Source organism: Myripristis murdjan, chromosome 14, assembly GCF_902150065.1.
Source record: "Myripristis murdjan chromosome 14, fMyrMur1.1, whole genome shotgun sequence".
NCBI classification, from domain to species: domain Eukaryota; kingdom Metazoa; phylum Chordata; class Actinopteri; order Holocentriformes; family Holocentridae; genus Myripristis; species Myripristis murdjan.
Genome location: NC_043993.1, coordinates 23326141 through 23343665, shown reverse-complemented (window position 1 = coordinate 23343665; position 17525 = coordinate 23326141). Strand labels below are relative to the sequence as shown.

General features: G+C 38.5%; 1 protein-coding gene across 6 annotated transcripts in view; it reads left to right on the top strand.

Moving 5' to 3' along the window:
* Positions 1-15825, top strand: part of LOC115371410 (RNA-binding protein Musashi homolog 2) — a 291837-nt gene extending 276012 nt beyond the window's left edge. For 5 of the 6 annotated variants that reach the window (XM_030068782.1, XM_030068781.1, XM_030068779.1 and 2 more), the window contains 3 exons: positions 3783-3937; positions 8385-8455; positions 9583-15825. In XM_030068782.1, the coding sequence (XP_029924642.1) occupies positions 3783-3937; positions 8385-8426 (197 nt within the window). In that variant the 3' untranslated portion in view covers positions 8427-8455; positions 9583-15825. Of the gene's footprint in view, positions 1-3782; positions 3938-8384; positions 8456-9579 lie in introns of all 6 variants that reach the window. The other variant, XM_030068778.1, reaches the window with a different exon arrangement.
* Positions 15826-17525: the final 1700 nt, after the last annotated feature.

Genomic DNA, 17525 nt, shown 5'->3' with positions numbered 1-17525 from the left:
GCTGAGTGCTGTCATGCAATCTGGATGGTGTTCAGAGATGTTTGTCTAGTTGGCAAACATCTGAGCGAGTGAGTTTGTACAGTAGGTGACAATTTGTGTTGACCCACAGTAATCTTCAAACATGTCCACATCAGCATAAATACAGTTTGCAGCAGCCTAGTTTTTTTTTTTTTTGCCAGTGTGTATGTGTGTGTGTTGTGTTTCCTAAAGTGAGTGCGGTGTTCCCAGAGATAGCGGAGTGGTTAAGCTCCCCGGCTCTGGAGCCACATGAGCCTATGCTGGCTTACAGTCGAATCCTGACAGAGCTTACAGTCCTGTGCCTCTCCACTCTGTCTCCCTCTCCACTTTCCTATTGTCCTAGTGAATAAAAAAAAAATGCTGCAAAGTGAATAGGCTGCCCATTCCTCTTTTCAGAAAAAAGAGAGTGGGCACAGGCAGGTATCGTTGTTCCTGACAGGAGCGTCCTCCTGTCCACAGTGGTGCCTGCAAGACTGTGTCAAGGCAGTAATGACGGCTGCTGATGGCCTCAGCAGGATGAGGGATGGTGCATCACCACCTCTACTGGTTTACAAGTGTTGACCAGCAGCCAGAGACAGATGTGAGGATTTCCTACAGACTTTCTGTAGCAACCTCAGCTGCCCTGCCTTATTTAGCACAGTAAACAACAGAGGTGGACAGGTATGCTTTATGCTGTTCAGAGAGAATCACGCAGATGTGCTTTTCTGGAGGGGTCCTCGCTGGATGATTTGCCTGCACTCATGTAAATGGAGGGATCCTTGTAGGTCTTCACACTCGAGTTCCTCTGTCGTAATGCCTGTGCAAATATGGGAGCAGTGCAAGCCGAGCTCACAGTTTCAGCTGCCTATAGATCCATTAAGTGGTTTGATGTAGGGTTTTATTAAACACGCAGCTGCATGCTACAGGAATAAAAATAACTGTAACTCCAGCTGCACACTACTGCACATACACTTACCAAAGCAAATGCAAAAATGTCATTGATATTGAGGCCTGGGTGGCCTAAGAGTAGATGGTGTTTTGTATCTTTTCCCAGCAGGGACAAAGTGAAAGATAAACCCAGGTGAACTCAGTTTAGCCCCCTTTTTATATGTGAAATAAAGTTTACCCACCCTTTTAGGATAGCATAAATCTTAATAATGTGAGATTCAGGATATAAAATGTAGTAAGTGGAACCAAAATCATACAGTTCATATGAGGATAGGTTTCTGGAGTGGAAAAAAAATCATTAATGGATGCTTTTCAGTAAATATAATTACTATTTGTTTATATTGGTAGTTTGCCTTGGAGGTCTTAGTTTACCCACCTTTTCATTTACCACTACATCACTGCTCCCCAGGCTGTAAAGGCTATGGTGAGCAGCCCTGTTCCTAACAATATGCTGAATCCGCATATGAGGCTGAGGCAGCACAGATTGCCGGCTCAAAGGGAAGACAAGCATAATGTCCATATGCTGCTTTCATAGCAAATCTTACTAGTAAATGCTTTTCCTGCTCACATCGCCCACAGCTCGACTCCAGTTCTACACTAAAGTCAGCCTCAATCAGCTTTTCATATTACTTGCTTTCCTTTTGGAAGACACAGGAAGGCAATGCATGCAGTGTCCCAAGTAGATTAAGACACCATACTTCATTCAAGATTTTCCATTTTTCTTTCACAGTGCTTCGCACCCAGAAGTGATGGGAAATTGGGCATCAATAATTTCCCTTTTCTGTCTTTTCAAGCAAACGTCTCTGTAGTGCTAGTGCCAATAATTGGAGCATGGGAAAAGCTTAGAACTGCATTTGCATCTGCAGTGTCATCCCATATTTAAATAAATGTCACTGTATAATTGGGATGCAAATCAACACGAATAAGAACACAGTAATCAAACAGTGTAATCAAACACTGGCTTGTTGTATTACAGTGGGCCGCACAACGAACAACAATCTGGCTTAAAGCTAACTTATGTTTCACTCCTGAAGCTAATGGCTGAAACATTGCAGCCCTTAAGTTTAAGGGGGGGAAAACATAAAACATAAAACATAAAACCAGTTTCTCAGGGAGCTGGGTGAGTCACACATTAATAAAAATCACCAATCATAAGTAACGAGGACTGCCATCTCAACTGAAAAATTCCTTAATAATGTAATAAGCCAGCCCTCTGGGGGCTGTGCTGAGGAGATAAGAGCACTAGTGGCCTGTTATGGAAAAGTCCTTATAGTTTGGCAGCAGTGTCAACGTCAGTGAGATACATTCATTTTTCGGGACACAACTTATTTAGACATCTACAGGATGTTAGGCAGTTGCCTTTCTTTGATCTTGCCTGTCTAACACGGTTACCTTTAAAAGGTTGAGCACTGGTTTGTAAAAAAAAAAAAAAAAAAAAAAAAAAGGTAATATAAAACAAAGGGTGAGACATCTATATTGTCAACATGTGTGCCTGTTTGTGTGCATGCGTGTGTGCTTGTGTGTGTGCACCTCAACACATGTCACATGTTTAAAAAAAATGAGATTATATTTCACTTTAAGTGCATTGCAAGGACTCCCTGTCATGCTTTATTGGGTTCATGAGCTCACCTACACAAGATACAGCATTTGCCGCCGTCATGAAGATTTTTCTTCTTAATGCAATTTTTACTGTTACTTTCACAGTTTCTCTGTGAATAAGGGTTAGACAGAGGGTTATGTGAAACTGACAGCAGAGGAGATTAAACTATTGCCTAGCTGTTACGAGATCACTCTGCATTTTTCTCTCTCCTGAACTGTTTTTTCCCCCTGTATTGGCAGTGGTATTGGCCTTTGCTAGGCATCTGGATTTTCAAAAGAATTTTTATTAATCTGAGATGCTCTTGCTCACAGTGCAAAGGTGGTAAGTCATGTACAGTATTTATTTTTCCCCAGAGGTTGGACCTGTGGATGATCTTGGGTTCAAGATTTTATATTTCCCCTTTATCCCTCTTCTTCTCTCTCCGTCTCTTTGACTTTCTGCTGAAAGTGTTTCCAGCAGACAGACACTATACTGAGAATACCTTTAGCACATTCCTGCTTATTATCACTAAATCCCCCGGTCCTGTGAAATTAACAGGCTCTTTAAGCAGTGAGAAACAAACTCAAGCAGTTATAGAAGTATGAAATAGCATGTGCAATGTTTGAGTGTAAAATTGTGTTTATAAAACCAGTTTACTGTATAACTCAGTACAGCATTGCTCTGTTACTTTTTTGACTAATCAAAAATGTGTCGTCTGGTGGCTTTTTTTTTTTTTTTTTTTTTTTTTTTTTTACAAGACTCAGCATTTCTTCACTCTAAGTATTTTTCCACATTATGCATGACAACATTTACACTGCAACCTTACTAGTTATTAGCATGGTAGAAGTAATTTCCGGCAGTGTGCTTGTTTTGTGTTGTGCATGAATTTATAAAGTGAATGTTATTCCTTCGCATAAAATACAAAGCATGTAGATTATCCTCAGAATATCATACTGGATTCATCCTTGATTTTCTTTGTGCCAACTCATTTAACCTGAATCCTGCACCGTTTTTGTTGGTTGATTTCAAAGGAAATGGAACATGCAGTTCTACAAGCAGTGTGTCCTAACAGCTTACGTGGCTTTCATGTGTAATGTAATCTGTAAGCAAGTCCTCAGAGACAAATATATGAATCCAGTAATGTGTTCTTAGATTTAAACATATCCATTTGAGTCGAAACCAGCTTTGCTCGTGTGCTGCCGTGAAGGGTTTGTTGTGTTTCTGAGCTTTTGCTGTCCCTGCTGTGTTTTGTATGCAGGCACCAACCCCTCGAGGCCCGGAGGTTTCCCTGGTGCTAATAGTCCAGGGCCTGTGGCCGACCTGTATGGACCCAGCAGCCAGGATTCAGCTGTGGGCAACTACATCAGTGCTGCTAGCCCTCAGCCTGGCTCTGGCTTTGGCCCCAGCATCACAGTAAGTCCTAAATTCCACACTTTACAGGAAACTCAGACTTCACTTTGGCCTGAGTTGCCTCTCTCTCTGTCAGAATAGCATCTTTATTACTAGTTGGTGCAGCTTTGCAATGGAAAAAGGATAGACTTTAAGACAATTTACTTTATGGCGTTATCACAGCTTACAAATTACAAGGTAATACAAAAAAACAGCCATTTAATTTATTGCAAACAACCTTAAAGTATTGCAAGTCACCACACTCAGTAATAAAGCACCATAAACAATGAAAAAGTACAAAGTTTAGTCACGCTCAGTTCACTGAGTGCAGTTCAAGAGTGTGCAGTGTGTCTTTGCAGACCTTTCACTGTTGTCTCTACAGTCATACCCATAGGTGCTATACTCATATTGTATGCCGGGATAAACAACATCTTACCTCTGAGACATATTTGTGACTGGAGAATGCTTATTCCCTTTTGTTGTTGTACACATCCCCTCACTTCAGACCCCGTGTCACCTTCATAGAGCAAATTTCTTTTATTTTTAGAAACCCATCTGTCCCAGGATTCTCAGTTTGCTCCATCACGAGGACATTGCCTCTAAGCGAGTTTTCTCTCTGTCAGTGTCCTTGTCCAGGTGTTGCGCGTTTTCCGCTCTGTGTTCATTTCGCTACTGGCCCTCACGTCTCTACAGAAGAGTAGGGCTAGCTACAGTGATGATCTCGCACAGCTAATATAATAGTGTGTTCCCGGTCTGAATGCGTCCACAACCTGCCTCGTGCAGACACACACGAGTTTCCGCTTGGCCTGTCTCAGTTTAGCTCCCATTGTTGTCACATGAGAGAGGAGATGCTGCTAGATGCCCCTCATCCTCCCAGCCCCCGTTGTTCTTGAAAGAGAGGTCGTCGCAGGGCAAGCACATGTTGAGCGGGGGCAAAATCGGCTCATCTTTTTTCATAAAACCCAGGTGTTGGAGAGAACCTCTCACATTCGGCTATAAAGCTTAGACCAGCAGAATCCAGATGAGGAACTTCAACAAGGCCAAAGTGATGAAACTACAGAGCTTTCATCTCCTTCCTTCACAGGGCTGCTACTCTGATATTGCAGCAGCTGAAATGACTAGCACCAGCAGCACGGCAGCCAAGACTTTCTGCCTGTTTTCTAGGAAATGACAGATCACCACGGATGAACAGTTACCACATCCAGATTTCTTTGAATGTTATGTTCTATTTTTACTTGGTTTATAGGTTTGGATGGCCTGGCTTTCCAAAATACTTGACCCTTGAGGACAGTACATTCAGTGCCTGAAATTAACATTTTGCCTCACCTGCAAACGGCTGGTGAACCAATAAAAAAAATAAAAAAATAAAAATAAATCAATAAACCAAGAATTATTTTTACCAATCAATTAATTAATATACTGTTTTCATAGAAATATGTTACCATACCCACTTCCGATCCAGCTTTGTGCATTTAATCAGGTGTTGTGTGTTCATTTAAAACTTTCTCACTCACATATACTGGATGGAAGTGTGTAATTCATCATTAATTCATTGGTGTAATACAATTCACACCATATTGCAAAGCCCAAAGACTTGAGATAACCTAGGTCTTCAAATGTTACTGTTTCAAAAAGTTGCCAGCCAACATAATAGGTGGCCATTACAGATTTATCCTCCAAGGAGAAATTTTTACCAGCATTCAGCGTTTTTTTCGGTGTTAATTTGGGACCCTGGGTACAGTGGTGAACCATTGAGGCATGAAGCGTAGCCCAGGGGTCCTATCCAAAGTTTAGGGCCTTGTTGTCTACCGAGCGCCACAGGTCCAGGAGACAATGCTCAGATTCCTCAGCAGAACATTCAAACAGCTGTTTGTTTGCCTTGCCAAACTTACTGCCTCTGTGCATTAGCCTACATCGCAGGCAGCCGTGCCTCACTGAATAACTATAAAAAAAAAAAAAAACTTTACCATCTGGATGTAATGGCCCCCAGCAAGGCAGACGCATGGCCTGAGTTCTTCCTTCATTTTTGTTTTTGTTTTTTTTTTTCTTCTTAGTCCCTTTGCTGGACTCGCTGGGGCATGAGTTTACTGACTTACATGATTGGACTGACTGTCATGAAAAAAAAAAAAAAAAAGGTTATGAAGACAACACCTGTTTCCTCAAGGAAGGCAGTGAAGAGCCTGGTTGAACTGAGCAGAGCAACATGCCCATGGTGGCTCACAAACTGAGTGTTAGCACTAAACGTATATCTATCAAAGCACGACCACAGTACAGAGTCTGTGAAGACACACTTTCCATACACTCACACTGCACTTTGTGTTATTGCCTCAGTGAACAGGGTTTATAGTTTGACTCAAGTAAAACAACCCAAAACTGCCACAAAGTCTGAAATTGATAACGCCCTTTTCTGGATGTTTGTGGAATTATCTGTGGTAGTTTTTTGGTTGTTTATTATGCATTTTCCTTACTTGTTGTGCTATTTTAGGGTGGTTTGAGCTATTTTGTGGTTATTATGTAGGTTTACATCATAGTTACTCATTGAGGTTCTTTGTAATGTTTATAATGTTTTACAATGATGGTATTGTTTAGCTTAGTTATTGTTGTATCCATGTTTTTGAGGCTATTTGTGGCATTTCTTTGTGGTGTCAAGTAAAACCTTATATTGGAGGTTCACCACTTAATGCAGCATCTACCCTCAATCAGTGAGTGAGTTAATTTGCACCTAAACTACCTCAGTGTGATACTTAAATGGTAGATATTTCCCCCTTTCGATGTTATATAAATATAATATAGTAATATATAATAATATGATATTGAAGTCCGGGACAGTTTAGAAAGAGCGTTATAAAGAGCAGACAAGCAAATAGCTCACAAGGGAGCAAATAACCCATTTTGATTTTAAAAGTATGTGCAACAGACTTATGATATCCAAACAAAAGCACAGCTTAATAAAAAACACATTTTATTGGCTTCTGCCTGCCGAGCACAGCTTCTGTTATTAATTGTTAGCGGTGCAGTGGCTATCTGCCAGAATCTAGGCTGGTCTCAATTTTGGAAGCTTGTAATGGAAGACAGGCCTGGCTCATTTTCAAAGCACACTTAACAGTGGACAGTTTACAGCTGGAAATCCTGTTATTTGCTTCCATTATTTTCAATCATTCTGTTTCAGCCGCCTCGCAATCAGAGTTTAGCTTTGAGTCAGATGGAGACAATATAATCCCTACCAAGTAATAATGATGACACATAGAACGCGACATATACACGCAGCATATGATTATCAGCCTTTTCATCATTTTTATGTCAAAACAACCGAAAAGGGAAGATTTGTGAAACAGATAAAATGTGACACTTGACATTGCTGGGCAGGATGTTGAGAATAGTTTTTTTTTTTTTCTTAAATTCAGTTTAGGTTTGATTATCCACTGAACCCTCACAGAATGTCAAAATGTGCTTGTGATATCATTATGCTAAGTCCTTCCCATCTTTTCCGCTTTAATTTTAGCCAGTGAATTAAACAGAGTGTGATAAAGGAGAGAGGTGATCAGCAGTCCGCTGAGTTTCAGGATGATGGCTCTATTCACAAGACTGAAACGGCAAATAATTCAGAGCAAAATGTGCCTTAGAATTAATTTCTACCCCCGACGCAGCCTAGTGGGGCTGATCACATGTAAGAAAATGACATGTCACAAACTAATGTGTCCCTCCATAACACACATTGTGCAATTTCTCCCCGGCCCGTGTCAAAACAGCTGTGAAGAAACAGTAAATGAATTTGACTGTTCTTTCATGTAGTGCAATTAGTGCACAATTAGCTGATTGAGACGATAAAAAAAGAGCTAATCACTGTTGAAAAAAGAAAATGTTTGTCTTTTCAACCTTTCTTTTGAATCAGAGGATTTCCACAAACCTGTCGCCGGCAAAGCTCGCAGTAGAAAATCCTGATAACTGACCTACATAATTAAACTATTCATAACTCAAAACCACACCGATCACAGGGGAAATGGGATTAACTATCATACTATGGGGTGTTTATGATCATATTCTCAGCATGCATTGGGATTAAATTAATATTGTGTGTTAGCATGAATGAGTATTGTGTGTATTGAATAGGGCTTTATCTTCCTGTGCCAATGCTACCTCGGCATAGGAAACAGAATAATCGGATTTTACCTCGAGTGGTTAAGTCCATTTTCTTTATACTGTATATCGAACTCTCCATATGGGTGTGTTAACATAAATTAATTAACAGTTTCACGCCCTGTAGTAAGTTTGAGCTCGAGAAAATATACCAGTGCAAATATAAAATGAGCCAATTTTGTGTCTATGATATAATTCTCCCATTCTAGCTGTTGAAAATGCTCAAAAAAAAAAAATACACATTCATGCTAGCTGAAAAAAAAAAGTTGATATGATATACTCACTTTTTTCCTTCAAATGCATACTGACAAAAGCACTAACTGTACACTTTTAGGGCCCATTGATTGCGACAGCTTTTACAAATGGATACCATTGAACAGATGGCCGGTTGCCATCTCATCAGAGGTATTGCATTTTTATTTACTGTGCATTTTCTATCAGTCTCTTTCTGTGTTAATCACAAATGTTTTCTCAGACTCCTGAAAATGAGACAGCCAAATGAGAGAGTGTGAGTGCGACAGAAGGTTCATCTCTTCGCAAAAATCAAGGGTCTTTTTTCTTTTTTTTTTTTTTTTCTGTTTTCTGGCGAGGTGGCCGGTACGATGTGGATGTGGGGGGAAAAAATTCCCAATTCCCAGTCAAATCACAGACAAAAATGGGATGATGGACAAGAATTTCAGCCATCATCAGCCTCATCGGTGCTCTTGATGAGGGCTGTAACGGCATTCGAAAAGTTGAGGACTTCAGTCGCACTCACACAACACCGACACACTTTTTTTTTCTCTAAATTAATGTCTCAAAGTAGTCCGTCCATTTTTTTAGCAGTGCAAACCCAATGTCACTTCCAGAGCCTATACCAGTCTAAAATCTTTCATGCTCTATAACTTCAGCTGTGTGTTAGTACACGAGCAACAGGAGCCTGATCTCACTTCATCAAACCTTTTGCACTGAAAGCTAATTAGGTTTACTTTGTCAGTGTCATCTGTTGTTGTTTTGCGCTCCTATATTTCTCGCAGACACAAGTGCCATTACCTTAGCTTCATTAAAAACCCGTCTTTAGTGTCTTGTGAGCGCCAGGTTATGATTGTGTGTTAAATTCATTCATTTTTTATACATGACGTGTGTTACTGTACAATGGCTTCTTCCAGCAAGGCAGCCTGAGCCTTACAAAAGACCATTTATATGAGCCTCTGCAGAATATTAGCCATCTCCCTTGTTAATTTCTGCTGCTTTTATATTACTATGTACTGTATATGCCCCGATTTAATAAAAAGCTTGACTTTAGAGGTTTTTTTTTTTTTTTTTTTTTTTTTTTACTCTAATTATGGGTCTTTTTATCTGTTAGGTATTAATGCTATACTTAAGGCACATTGCTTAGCGCTCCATCCCAAAGATTTTATTTGATAATCCCTTTAATCGAGGCTTAGAATCAGGTTTTGCCAAAACTAAATGAACAAATTCTAATTCTGGCTGTTGTATCTTTTTGTTTTGTTTTGTTTTTTTTGTTTGTTTTTTGTTTTGTTGTTCAGCAGAGTATATCTGGTGGTCCGGGAAAGACAGGACGGAGTTTCTAATTGGCTTTGTGTGCAGGTGATGCCATCCAACTTCAAGCACTACAGCATCACCCAGACAAAACGAGAGCGAGAGAGAAAGAGAGAGAGCGAGAGAGTGTGTGTGTGTGATGGAGAGAGAGAGAGGTGGAACCATACGAAGAAGAAAAGAAAAAGTTAATCATCTCAGAAAAATAACAACTGCTGTACTATATCCCAAACCTCCTGTAACACCACGACCTGGTTTGGTATAATGTTTTGACATTGATTTTCATTCACCTGTTTCCTTCCTTTGTTAGCTTTTTTTTTTTTTTTTTTTTCTTTTTGATTAGTCGTAGAAAATTCATTGTAGTTTAACCATAATTTTGTGTCATTCTATTTTATTTTACCTTACAGTATATTTGTGTAAATGGATTTTTGTTTTAACTATGGGGGTTATAGCCAAGAATATCATGTCTTCATCTTTGTATCGATTGTTGTAAAGGAAAAAAGATTGGATATTCAAGCAAGTCTTTCCACAAAAAGAAAACTCAAAGTGGAGACTGGGAGAAAAAAAAATTAATTTTGAATGAAAAATTTAAAGAGGGTATCTAAGTAATAAATCTTAGTAGCTGTTTTATTTCTTGTGATGTCTCATTGTTAACCATAATTACCTATTTTTGGGCAATACAAAGAGGACTCCAATATTTTTATGGTCCTTTTTTATAAGTGTTGTTTTTGTTGTTTAGAAAATATATATATATGCTATAACAAATTTCATATAACTACATTGTGAATTCAAACTTGAGAAAAAGAAATGTAGCTGTACATATTATTCCAGTCACTGCATATAACCAACTCAATGAGAGAATAGCATATTTTTGTGATGGTGTGTCAAAGAACATGTTATAGCGTGTGAATAGAAGAAAAAGCTGTAAACAATTATTATTATTATTATTATTATTATTATTATTATTATTATACTTCTGCTGGAAGATGGTAAACCAACCCCAGAGACAAAACAGAACATACTTGCTCTGTAAATACTCAAAGCTGAATAATTTTACAAGTGTCATACCAGCAAATTTACAAACGGTGAGTACGCAAACGTAGTTTTAAAGAAATCAAAAGATCCTGATTGGTGTCTTTTTGACGACTTGTTAAGATATCAGTATCATTTCGAAGAAAGCGAAGAAGACGACGACGAAGAAGAAGAAAGAAAAAAAAAACAAACAAAAAAAAACAAAAAACAAGATGATTTTAATCCAAAGCACACTGTACGTAGACGTGACGATTAGAACTTGAACCAGGCATTTTACAGTGCTCTGTACATCCTGACACTTTTATACTCTTGAGAGAAAAGTTCGACTTTGTTTGTTGTATGTTATTTGTTTGTTTCATCCTGCTTGTTCCTGAATTCATTTTGGAACATGATATCTGGGCTCTGTGCTAGAGCCTTTTATGTAATGCTTGTTCTCTGAATCAGTTCTTTTTGAATGAATTAGGAAAAAAAAAAAAAAGTAAACATTTTGATACCATACCTCAGCCTTGTGAGTTCTATTGTGGAGTCATTGGCAGGTTTAATTTATTCTAGTGGCAAAATAAATGAAATTACTGAAAGGTAAAGCGAGTAATCATTGCACTGTGAGTAGTACAAGTACAGGCCAATTCCTATTTGCACATGTATATGTCGGCTTTTTAAACCCGGTCCTGTGCTTCGGGGGTTAGTTTGAAGGATTTTATCACAACTAGACATAGACTTCAGAGTTGTTTGAGGTGAGTAAACAGCTTGGTAAATAGTAGCTGATGTGTTGCAGTGTACTGAGGCAATGCCTTTGGGTTTCACGCTAGACTTTAGACCCATGTCTCACCTAAAGATGTTTATCGACGACGCTGACTAATTCACGTCGCCGCTGCGTTGAGCTCTACACGCTTTCACTGTCTGACAAACATTTGATAACAGTTATGCTCCAGTCCGGTCTTTATAAAGGTGTCGATGGAACGAGTGGTGTGTATTCTTGAAATACTTTACCTGCTGCAAAATGTGTTTTGTTAGTTTTGTTTTGTTTGTTTGTTTTTTTGTTTTGTTTTGTTTTGTTTTGTTTTTGTTTTTGTTTTTGTTTTTGTTTTTCATTTCCAAACCCCGGTTCTTGTCTTCTTACTTTGATTTCCAAAACAACCAGGTAAAGAAAAACATGCTGGATACTTTTACAGTAAACGATGAACGGAGGTGTGATCGAGTAATAATTTTAAGAAGAAGAAAAAAAAAGAAAAACCTTGTAATGTTTCAAATGTAAAAGACAATAAGAAATACAAAACTATATGGAAAAAAAAGAAAGAGATGCTTCTTTGCTGATTTCAATTTTAATCCGATAGTTTTATTGATACTTTGTGGTTAATATTAATAATTGTAATATACTATTAAAATGTACTGTGCATCCATTGCTTTTTTCTCTCTCTCCATTCCCCATCATCAGATAGCCTGCAGTCTTTTTGTTGGTCATTCATGTATTTCATTAGTGTGTAAAGAAATCACATTTAACTTGTAAACAGAGTGCTGTCTTTGATGCCAGTGTAGTGGTTGATGCTCTTTGTTGTTCTCCCTTGCTCTACCTCTCCTTTCTGTCATATTTATCCCTCTCTCCCCTCTCTTGCTCTTTTCTATATCCTGTAATTACACGTAGATGTTATATAGGACTAAGTAATATAATAACTTGTAGTGATTAGTGGACTTAGGCTTAGCCGAGATAGAACTTTCTCTAGTGATCATATTATTCTGCTATTTCCAAACCATTATTTTGATAGAGGTTCATTGTAATTTATTATTCCCTGTATGTTTTCTTTTGTTGTTGTTGTTGTTGGTTTTTGTTTTGCCACTCTCACATGGTTTCAGCTAACCAAAGCTATCATGGATGAACAATAGAGAAGCAGTTGCTGTAAGATGGAATTGTACACAAGGCATTATTTGGATCCCCACCCTTGAATGTTTTAAAAGGGGTGTGCCATACTACCTTAAATGCTAACGCTAGATATGCAAAACTTTTATTTTTGATTATTTTTTAAGAGGGACACAAGCTATAATTATGAAAAAAAAGAAAAAAAGATTTTATGTAAAAGAAAAAAAATCATATTTTTTTAAACAATTCTAACATACCAATGATGATCACAATAGTGGTGATATCAATCATAGTGCTGTTTAAATAACCTGTAATATCTTTTAATATTTGTACACTTTGGAAATATCCCAGATGCCTCTGGCACAACTATTTTTAGATAATACTGTTTTTGATCTTACTCTTGACTTTTGTTTCGCTCAAAATTTTTATGGATACTTTTTAATCTTAGATCCTGGGAACTAGTTGTTTTGTTTTATTCAGTTGTCAAGGTTGTTCACACACACATTTGACGGTAGACAGGCATTACTGTAAACACTGAAGACCCCATGAAACACAAATCCGAGCCCTCTTTGTGAAACACGGCCCAGGAGAGGGGAGGGAAGCAGGCGTTGTGCACAAACGGAGGGGTGGGGCGTTGCGTGCAGGCTGATTGTCAGACGGTTGAATCAAGTTATGCAAAAGAAATCAATGGGCTGACGTGGGAGCAGCACTCCAAGGCTGTGATTCAGCGCTGAGATAAATCAGCTCGTGAGCAAATCACATCAAAGTACACCGATCGGCGTTCACACCTGCGGTTTGGAGGAGCTTCAAGTGCTGCTGCCCTCGTCCGGAGTTCAGACTGCAGCTTTGCTTCCTTTCAGCCGTGCTCTCTCGCTGCTCTGCTGAACCAGCTCGTCTCTGGCAGATAAGGCTTCTTCTTTAGAGCTGGAAAAGACAGCAGATTTAATTTACCAGCTCCTGCTGTTCATAAACTAACAGCAGATACCAGGATGCTTGGTGTCAGTTTAAAAAAAAAAAAAAAAAAAAAAAGCATCATGTGTGAACTTTTTGGCCCATATCAGCTCCTCGGAGGATTTAATTTAGCTCCATTTCACCTCATGGGGTCTTTCAATCAGATGCTGCTAAACATTAGTGTCTCCATTCATTTTTCTCATCTAATATGAGAAAACATATAAAACGGCAGCTTTGATCATTAGGCGAATAGTAAAATCATTGCAATATAGCCAGCAAGTATAAAGGACATCATGGAGAACAGGTTTATTTAAAGACAGGCAAAGAAAAAAAAAACGGTCCCAAAATACAATATCAGTTCAATCCTTTGAGCCAATTCAGTTTTATGGACAAATAATAATTAATAGTAAATGTTTACTCACAAAATATGACGACCACAACAGCAAAGCGTGTACAAGAACAAAAATATTTGTCCGAAAATTCAATAAAGCAATAGAACTCAAAAAAAAAAAATATTTAAATAAATAATGATGTAATATGTAAAAAATAATATGTTTCAAGTATTAGTGCACATTTTTTGGAGATATTGCCTCATTTGCATATTTTGCTGGCTAAAATAAAAAAAAATAATAGTAATAGAAAAATTTTAAAAATTATGATGGAAAAAAATCATTGTGTTTATGGTGTTTCTGTGTATTTTTAAGTGGTTAAGTTTCATTCTGGTAGGAGAGAAGAAAACATTCATTTGTAGCATTGTCCCTTATTTTATCTCTAAATATTTTTATGAAATGATATAATTCAAACACGTGACAAACTGATGTAAGGAGCTCATTAGGGGCTGTAGTTGATTCCACACATCTATTTAATCTGAAAAAAATAATAGTATATGAGTATAAAATGCGTTGCTTTGTGTTTTCACTGCTATATTGGCTTGAGGCTCTTGGACTATAACTTTTTTGATTGAAAAAAAAAACCTCTTAATGTGGCTCATTCCCCTTATTATTATAATGAATAAATTGATTCCTCTTTTCTTTCTTTTTTTTAATCCTGTAGCTTGGACTTTAAGGTAGCATGGCTCTGTTGCTGTAATTTTATTTTGTACTGACAGCAGTTTACAGCTGATGAATGTTACACATCTTACTAGACTAGCTTATCCATTTGGGGAGGGGGGGAGGGGTCTTGGTTTAAGAAAAATAATCAAAAGAGAAAAAAAAAAGAAAAAAATCAACCTGGAAGGTGTTGACATTTGTAGTGTACTACCGTATCCATTTAAACTTGAATCTTGAGGCAAGTGCTAGGCAATGGCCAAACAACTTAATCCCATCCATAAAGGGAAAATCCCACCCTAAAACACCTCGTTCACCTCTCGTTAGTTCAGCTCTCCCGGATGTAATTCTGTTTTGGTGTCTCTCAAAGCTGGAAATTTGAAGGCTCGCCGAATGTGTTTTTGAGCATTTATATCCAAAAAAAAAAAAAAAAAAAAAAAAGAGGCTTATTTCATAGTGGTGCTATTGGTTGTACAAACCAGAAAACGTGCCCTTAATCTCAGAGAGATTCTGGATAGCGTCACAGTGACCGTAAAGTTAGTGTCCCATAGCACAAAGCGACTCATGGCAACATCACCATCTTTAGTGTTAAGCTCTCTTGTGTCACCAGGCTAGACTCAGCTGGGAGGAGTATCCTGCGTTTTGTTGTGGCATCCTGTCCTGTTTTAGGGTGAATTTTCCCTTAATCCTAAACCATTGCCATCCCACCCATGCCCATTAGCAAATATATACATATTCTTGAAATATATGTATATATTCCGGTATATTGCAGTCCTCATTTGAACATGCCTGATCAAGATTAGAGTGGTGACCTCTGCTGTGTATCCCTCACATCGCTAAACCCAGGTTCACAGAATTGAATAGCCGTTATTAGCCTCTATTCAGTTGCTCCCCGGTGTGTTTTGGCTTGGTCCTGAAAAGAGTTTGGAGCGGAGCGCGTGGCCGTTAGTGCTAAATGACCTCTAGAGGGGAGCCTGGAAGCTCTTCAGGCTGCACGGACCGCAGTGTGAGGCTCGACTGTGCTTCCATGTAACCGCAGGTCTCCTCCTGCCAGGCTCAGCACGCGGCGCTCCTCACCGCTGTCTAGCCCATTCCTAACACTTGCCCCTTTTTTTTATGTTAACCAACTTTTTATGGCGAGAGACAGACAAGACTTGACTGACATCTGAAAGCATCTTTCAGGTTCTCATATGGCTTGCTTAAGCCCTGTTGTAAAATATAACTAAGAAAAAAAATTCAATAAATAAATCTTAAAAAAAAAATATGGATGGGGGTCTCTCACATATCAAAAATGTGGAAAGTCTAATTTTATATTTGTATTTTCAAATAATAATAATAATATTGACAAAAAATGTTTGTGAAAGGTTTCCATCCTCTACTGTGGTCCAGAAATTGATGTGTCTGTCTGGAAAAATAAAAATGAAATAAAAAAGAATTGTTATATTCCTTGTTTTCATTGCTTTATTGTATTTTGATTTGATTTGATTTGATTTGATTTTTTTTTTTTTTTATGTATTTGGTAGTGATTGGAAGCCGGTGTTTGACTGTATCAGTGTTGTCTGCGGAAGTAAATGTGCCGGTCATTTGAAATTCAAATCTTTTTCAACATTTCAGTATCGCATCACATGCATATTTAACAGCGAAGACATCAGGAGACGTTCACATTTCTCTCCGTGCAACTATGTAGGCCAGGCCTTTTTTTTTTGTGACCACACACACTCATACACACACACACACACACACACACGCGCTGATAAATCACACTAATCCAATTTTATCACAGCTCCCAACTCCTTGCCTGTTCATTAGACACAACAGTGTTTTTCATTCTACTTTTCTGTTGACTCGTTTATTCACTCAGTTACAATAAAGGGAGAAAATTGTTGGCAAAAACAACTTGGCACCAGGATTCTTTGAGTTCAGCCATAAGTCAATAGGATTAATAGGGTTTTAGTAGTAAAATGCGTTTGGGAGCCCAAGACCAGAGGAGTGCTCGGATGTAATTCTGCTGCCCCTCAGTGGTCTCTCCTAGTGTTTAAGTTGCCGCGGTGTTCAGAGGAGCGCAGTCAGTATATACTAATGTGTTTCCTTTTTTATCCGCAGCATCACATCACATCATTACAGCACGGTGCCGACTTGCCCTTAAGTGCTCGCTTCATTTTGCCTACGGCGGTGTCTCTGATGTGTCTCAGTATGAGCTGAGGCTCGCTGGAAAAAGCTGTAGAACTGGATGAGGCCCGTACAGTATGAATGCAAGCAAACAGGGCTTCAGTATGCCTTTTACAACCTAGCATCCACACACACACACACACACACTAATACACACACCAACCTGCGATTCCGAAAATGGAGAATTCTTTAATACAAGCCGTTAACATTTCTTTTTTTTTTTTTTTTTTTTTGCTCTCCATGGGTTTGAGTGCACCTCATCATCATTTTCCTAGGTGCTCCAGAGGAATCAGCCACTGAAGATTATTACTGCATTACTGCATGCCTTTTCCAAAGCATGAGATCTGAGGATTTGTTTTGTGATTAGAGCTGGTTTCAGACCGGCTTGGTTTTGCATCCTCTTTGCAGCGTCTAAATGCTGCACATTGAAAGTCTTTTGATGCAAATAATGCAAACACCTCACCTGCAAATCACCCATAAGTGCATCCATTATGAAGGCAGCATCTATATTTTAACCCCCCTATATGTTGCACCGGAAACCTTATATAATGAGATGATAATATAATAACATGATGATTATACTCAGACTCAAAATACGCACTTTAATTCTCAGTATGATGCCCAGATAAAGAAATATAATGAGGGATCAGGATTTCTCTCGAGATTTCTTTGGACTGTCACCTGTAGATTCTTGTTAGGTGAGAACAGCAGCTTCCATCATTCATTTGGACAAGCTGGTAGGTTAAATCCATCCATGACACTGCCTGAGATCAATACCTATCCCAAGTCTGTTGTTAGGAGCTTTCCACTATTGCTTTCCTTATCACTGCATCAAGGTGGTCAATATTGTGAACCTGCGCCTCAGGAGTCTAAAATTTTTCAC